We start from the raw sequence: 7430 nt of genomic DNA on the forward strand, positions 1-7430 counted from the left end.
GACCCAGGAATGAAAGTAAAGAGGGAACAGGTGATCACTTAAATTCCACCTGACTCAAATCACCTTTCAGTCCCATGTTTTGAGAAGGGAATGTTTCAGTTGCAAAGTTCAGAATTTGGAACATACAATAATTAGGAAAATGTTTAAAACCAACCCACCCTCTTTATTAAGTCATTTCTTCAAGTATTTTTAATAGTGCAAAATACTGGTTTGCATTAGTACAGTTACTATGGGAATTCACAGTCCAAAAAAAAAAAAATCTTAAAAGATTTCCAAAGTCAAACAAAAAACTTTTTAATACTGTATTTTTAGCAAGAACATTTTTAACAAAGAATGTGTACTTTAACTTAATATGGTACAACAGAGAAACCATACTTAAAAGTTTCCATTATCTAACACTCTACTGCATATTCATTTTTCCATCTTAAAAGACCAAAAGCCAAGCTGAACTGAGCATTAAAAAAAAAAGCATCAATTATAATCCTCATATTACGTCAGCTATTAGGGTTTAGCTCACACTTTTGAATTGGTCATCTAATGAAAGGACAATTTTTACATCGTTCTTTTAAAAAATGTACACACATTTCTTTTTAAAACGTAATATATATCGAGTATCTGCTTCAGTAAACAAAGCTTAATTTATAAACACAATCGAAACAGCTCCATGTTGAACAGTTTCAGTGATAAACTGGACTTGTTTGATGTACAGCCAGTGCAGGACCGGTGTGGCTTAAAATCATTGTGCCTTTGCTATCCAGTAATAGCCACCTCCTAAGGAAAAAAAAAAAAAAGTTCTTTTTGGGATGGGCTGGGGAGGGGGAATAATTCCTGTATGTGCTTAAAAATACTAAAACTCCTTTCTATCTCCGGGGACCTAAAAATGATCTGTTGTAACAGGCTTGGTTTGGTATGGTAAGCTTGTAAAAAGTCTCAGGATGTCTTAATACGGCAGTTTTTCAATGCAGCAACAGTAAATTGCTTGGAATTGTCCTTCAAGTTTCATGCTACAAATCCTGTTCCTCACACAGTACTGAAGGCATCAAAGGTTGGAAGGGACATTTCTCAGGAACTATATAGTCTTCAGATAGTGGTCATTATACATTTTTCAACAGTAGGTGGTTCCTTCAGTACATGATGGTCGGTTTGATGTATGTTCTGTTTTCTGGAGGGGAAAAAAAATGACACAGTTAAAACATTTTATAATTAACTGGCACTTTGGTGGCTTCCTCACTCGTTTGTGGACCTCTTTTTAGTTCAAGCCAGATGATCAGATCTATAAATGATATAAACTCTCCATCATGTGAGCATGTTTTATACAGGAAAAGGAGGCACTGGGTGACAAAACCCAGCCAAGCCCTCAAGAAATGAATGTTTGGCAGAGAAATGAGCTGCCTCGGGGCATTGGTCACCTCCCAGCTCAGGTGCAGGTGTGGGTACTGAGCTGGGCCCAGGACCCACCAGCCCTGCTTTTCATGGTGTTTTCCAGTCAGCAGCTGCTGACTGCAGGCTCTAAATACCTTGATTTGGATTTTCTTCCTTTATGGCTTTTGCTTTTAACTGAACACTCATTTTCCTCCTTTTTTTTCCAGAAGGCAGCCCGTGTTGGATTGCCTTCCTCCCTAGGACAGAGCGAGTAACATGGCACCAGCTTCACAACAGACCCTTATCACATGCACAGAACCTGCCAGGGAACAGGGTGTTAAACCAAAACTGCAGTGCTTTAAGAAAATGTAAATCGAGATCTGTTCTTAGAAAACTGTTCTTTCATTCACAAACCACCACGTTTCGTTTAAAATTCTATTTCTTTATTTAGAGAATGAAGTAGAAAAACACTTATTTCCTTCATAAATATATTCCTACTTATATTACCTATCAACTGTGATTTTTCACATTAAGCAACTTCAAGCCCAGAGAAAAAAATAAATATTGAAATGCCCACAGAAACTGAAGCTAACAAGAATCCATATTCCTGTTCATTATACAATGAATCATGAATCCACCCAGCTAAATCTGCAAGTACTGATCTGGAAGATGATAGCAAAATGATAATATGGAGAAGCATTTTGTATAATGTTGACATCTCTCCCATTACTGTTTTACATATGCCAATACTGAACACTCCTAAGGATCGAGGAAGTATTGACCTGCTAACTGACACTGATCCTCGGAGCAATCTCCAAGTTTGCCACATTTCAATTTCAAAATGCATTTCAGCTATAATATGAGTGATTTATCATTTAGCAGTAGCTGTCAAAGTAACCTCCTAGATAAAACAAAAACATCTGGAACCATAAACAGAGGAGAGCAGTAGCTGAATTTTAATCCAAATCCGACATGTTCACTTCATTAGGAACAGGAAACAGCTAATTAGTAATTGAATGTTTCGTGGTTTTAAGGAGGCTCAGACTCTCCAAACCAAGATGATTTAATATGTATTTTGGACGTAAGCACAAATAAAGATCGGAAGAGCCAGGGACATAACAGCTCCAGAGGAACATTTGGGAGCATGGGAACCTCCAAAGAACTGACTCAAATGAATTTAAGTCTTTGGTTGATGAAAATTATTGTCTTAAACTTAGTGGGGGAAATACTGAAGCCTGGGGAGGGGGCGAGCAGAAATGCAAGTATTGGATACTGTGGGGTTTGTTTTTAATTTCTCTCCTTGTGATCATTAAGAAGCTGCACTTGACACCTTCCCAGTGCAGGCTGTTCTTGATATTTCTATTATATTTTAAAAAATACTTTTCTAGCTAAGGTAAGAGGTGGACACTGAGGGTACTGAGTGCTGAAGGACTGACTAAATTTCAGAACAGGTTTCCATATATCCTTCCAATTTCCTTCAATTCTCTAGGAAAGTTCAACAGAGGTATCTGGAATACCTGTAAGAGACAAAGTAAATGCCACAGCTCAAGCCCAGTGCAGCCACCCAGGGGATGTCAGTGATCAGTGAACAGAAAGTGCACAGTTAAATATTTCCTTTTTTACAACGCTCTCAATTATTCTCCAGAAATTAAAACACTTTTTTGTTGCTGTGCAATAAACTGAACTCCATGGCATTAACCACGTCACACAGCAACCACCTCTGAGGAATTAACGTGTTGGGAGCAGCTGTGCCCCCACTTACACAGGAAAGACAATGTGATGTTGTCAAATTAATCTTTTCTGGAGAATATTCACCATCTCCTCAGTGCAGCTGACTGCAAGCTACAGACCATTTTATAGCATTTTACTGTATTATATAGCAAAGATTTGAATAAATCTGTGTGCAATAAATGTATTCTTTTATAAGGTTTATCCCTTAATCAAATATTCATTTATGTGGGCTTCATTCTATTAAAAACCGAAATTATACAAAGGTGAGCAAAAGCGTAGATTTACAGTAGTTTAAAGCCTAATCTCATTCTCCAGGGGTAATACTGACAATATAAAAACTGTATAAATGATATTCCCTAACACTAAATATGCTTATGAGCCCCCTGTGCATGTTACACTGCTTTACAGCCTACAGAGCAATGCATGACTGGCTTAATAAGCAAGACATTTAGAAGGGATTTTTTTCCCCTTCACAATGTGTAAGACAAGTAAAGATCTCAGAGTTCCTTGGTGAGCCAGAGCCTGTGTTAATAATTACTGGAATTTTCCCTCAGGATGGCGTTCTCTTCCCTGAGTTGTTAGTCCAGGGTATATTCAGCTCTTGCACTCTTTTTAGCCACAATATCATCGTTCAAGGCTTTAATGTGTGTATAACAGACAAATCCAAAGGCAATAATCATCACCTGCATATTTATTCACGTTTATTTTGTTTTCTTTTTTCAGCCTATTCAACATCTCCTAATTTTCTGAATCCTTTTTGAGGTTCTGGTTGTAAGACCTCTATTTTAAGTTGAGAATTCGGCTGTATTTCCATAAAACTACTTTAAAACCAAAACTGTGTACCCTCCCAGTGTGCCCTGGCAATGCTGGTGTGCAAACCCAGTCCAGGTTGGGGAGCAATGCACCACAGCTACACCCTGGGATTGCCAGGTAACTGTGGCACACTGTAAACTGGTAAAGGGAGGAAATTTGGGATCTGCTTCGTAATGAGAAAACCAGGATACATTTGTTGTATCGGTAACTGTAAATTACACATGCAGTTTATAAAATACACCCCAGCACTACAGGTTGTAGAAATGAAATAATAAACTGGAAATGCCACTTTGCCAACTGAGCTGGAGGAGGAGCTGGGAGAGAGCTGCAAAACAGGGCAGGTGGAGCTGGGACCTGGCAGTTTCTGTAGCCAGAGAAGGGGAGAAGGGAGCCCTGTGCCAGACAGTGCATTCTCAGAGCCTTTGCACAACTCCTGCTGGAGGGGCTGGATCCAAGAGTCTGACAGGACACCACAAGTATCCTACAGGACAGGAGTTGATCTCTCCACCCTTGCCAGGCTGTGTGAACAGCACCTCAGTTAGATCAGAGCCAAGCCCAGCCCTGGATGCAGCAACACGTGGGAAATAACAATAAATTAACTTGCAAAGCTGGGGCTAATTAGTTTGAACCAGTCTCTCATTTTGCAGAAAGAAAAAGAAAAAATGAGAGAACAGTTTGGTTCTACTGTGGATCACAGCCTTCAGAAAACTCTTTTTCCCTAACACTCTTAGCAGACAGGAGTCCTGCCTGCCTGGAAGGAGGCTGCATCCAGGCCTCTGCTAGTGGGTAAGGGTCACAGCAATTACAAATCACAGCAAAGGATCCCTTCACTACCACGATAAAAAAAAGACCTGGCTTGCAGCCAGCTCTCATGGATTTGGGCTGGTCACTCAGCTGAATGACAACAGGAAAACTGCCTTCTTTGCCTGCTTATTAGTTGTCCAGTAGAACTTCTCCCTTCCTTTTATCTGCAGGTATTGTCCAAACTGAGCATCCAAAAGTAACACACGTTGAGCAGGGCATGGCTTCCTCCAGACCCATGTAAGAACCTGGATAATAAATGGTGCTTCTGCAGCAGTGCTAACCAAGGTTGGTTTGCTTTCTTTTAACCCCTCACACCTTCCTATGGCCTCCTTCCACCCCTGCTGATGTGCACTCTGATGTCCAGTGCTGCCTGGACATCTCCTCCCTACGCTTGCCTGACCCTCCAGTGCAGCTAACTCACAGACCTGCTGGTTTAGGCTTTCTTCTTCACTTATTCTGTGCTTAGGACTACCCTGTCAAATATTTCCACATAAACATTAATAGAGCTGAAAACACTTGTACTAAAAACAGGATTTCCAGTAAGTAACAACAGCCAAGGACAAGCTCACTGAGCACAGACCATCCAGATGCTGGATTGCCACAGTCAGTTTGAGCAGACAGGGAGGTAACAGTGGTTAGTGGTTCCTGCTTAGGAAATATTCAAGCCTACAGACACTGAATTACTGAATAAATGTTTTAGCCCTTTGTAAGGACAGACAGGTCTAGATCTCCACGCTCAGTGGTCTCCTGGGGAAACCTTTACCCACCTTCTGTTTCATGTAAATCACAAAATCTCAGCGCCCTCCCTCGTATGTTTGTGTGTACAGGCTTACACAGAGAGAGACACCCAGAAAAACACTGTGAGCCAAAAGGAAAAACAGCACTGAGACTAAAATGACTCAGCCAGGGCAGGCACCTCATGGCTCCTCACTGAACATGGCCCTGCTCTTGGGGAGCAGAAGAGCAGCTCTCAGCCACACTGGCTGCTGTGTGCACGGGTGTCACAGTCTGGTAGCTGCATAGGAGAAGAGTTCTTCTAGAAACACTGCACAAGGTAACTACTAAGGGTTTAATAACACAGAGCATCCAGAGCAGGACATGCACCAGGGACAGAGCCCAGCTTGGGCAGGAGGAAGAAGAAAAGGCCCAAGACTCAAATGAAGAAGGTTGGATTTATACACTGAGTAGCTGGATCAGAATATTGAAAATATATGGCACAATTTTCTTCATTATAAAACCCCAAATAAGTTCCAAAAATCTAAAAATAAAAAGTTACTCACTTTTTAGTAGTGGAGAGGTTTTGTGCCAAATCTCTGCCAGATTATTTCACAAACAAAAGCAGCAGCAGCACCTGCCCTGGGTTGTCTCCTGTTGCAGGTACAGTGAACCATGTTCTCACCTCACCTGTCTGCCTGTGCTGCTGCCTCCTTCTTGAAATGCAGAGGATTTTATTTTTTTGTAAATTGTTATCATCAAGTATTACAGTAACATCTAATTTTTAAGATTTTAAGCTAACATTGCTCTGCTGATTGTTCCAATATCCCCTAACAATGAAATATCGTAATACAAAAGTTAACTAAGGTATAAACATGCAAAAGGAGAAGTCTCCCTGCGATCATAAAATGATGTTATTTTCTGTTCAGCAGTTCATGTTACTGCTGTTCATGCTAATTAATTAAAGGAGCTGTTGCTGTAATGTGCAAACAGGGAATCTGAGAAACTGAGAGGGCTTTTAGGTCTCGGAGTGAAGTTAAGTCAATCTGGGCGCGGGCAATCAAATGTAATGAAATCACTTGTCAGTGCTAAGCTTGCAAAAACTGTGAAGTTTGACTAGGGAGTAAAAGGATTATAATTAGATTTCCAATAGGATAATAACTAAATGGCAGAAAGCAGTAAAGAGAAAATATTACTTTGTTAGCTAATGGTGCTGCTGTTCGGTTTTAGTTTTTATCAGCACACTTGTAGTTGTGCTAATTTAATTTGCTTTTATCAGCAAAAATGCACTACTCGAATGGTACTTGAATGTCATTTGCAAAAATCATTGATCTGAAGGTGCACTTAATGACACCCAGTATGTTTATTTTATGTGAAAGGGAGACTGGTTGATAAAATGCTTGATGTACTATCGTGCTGGCCCACGAGTGAGCGATGCAAGGGGAGCAGGAGGGTGTCTGTGTGTGCTCATCACCCGCTCCTACTCTGCAGGAGTTTCATGACCACTGCAACTACTGCTGTTCTGTCAGCTAAAAACCTCCCAGATCAGGTTCTGAACTAGAAGATTCAGTATATGGAGGATGGAGGTATCGGACTGTAGAGTACAGAAAAGTTTCAAGTCTCATCTGCGTGAAATTTCCGTTCAATTAATATACAAAGCAGAGAGAAAATGAGTCAACTAAATGGAAAAGATTTATAATGCAGATCAGAAATGCAGTACATGAACAGCTTGTGTTAATAAAATCATTTTAAGAAATGAGCATAAAATATGATATGACTTAATCACTGTGAAAGGTGGCTGTGCAGTAGTTCTGTAATTTTCCTTTAAACCGTCTTAAGGAGATACTGGCAGTGGAACTAATTGAATTTCAAAGGAAAGGCACCGTGTGAATGATAGATTTCTGTCCAGCAGAGCTATTGACAACAGAAAAAGAAAGGTCTGCATTGATGCTAAAGCCTTCTTCTGTGCAGTAGAGAGAGATTTTGGAAGCAGCTTTGTATCAGGG

The 7430-nt window shown here is 40.3% G+C and overlaps 1 protein-coding gene across 2 annotated transcripts in view; it reads right to left on the reverse strand.

Annotated features, from left to right (window-relative positions):
* Positions 1 to 269: 269 nt before the first annotated feature.
* DACH2 (dachshund family transcription factor 2) overlaps positions 270 to 7430 on the reverse strand; it is a 248579-nt gene continuing 241418 nt past the window's right edge. For both annotated transcript variants that reach the window (XM_017819636.1, XM_017819625.1), the window contains exon 12: positions 270 to 1162. In XM_017819636.1, coding sequence (XP_017675125.1) covers positions 1125 to 1162 — 38 coding nt within the window. In that variant the 3' untranslated portion in view covers positions 270 to 1124. The remainder of the gene's footprint in view (positions 1163 to 7430) is intronic.

This window comes from Lepidothrix coronata, unplaced genomic scaffold (assembly GCF_001604755.1).
Source record: "Lepidothrix coronata isolate B3197 unplaced genomic scaffold, Lepidothrix_coronata-1.0 Scaffold2, whole genome shotgun sequence".
Lineage (NCBI taxonomy): Eukaryota > Metazoa > Chordata > Aves > Passeriformes > Pipridae > Lepidothrix > Lepidothrix coronata.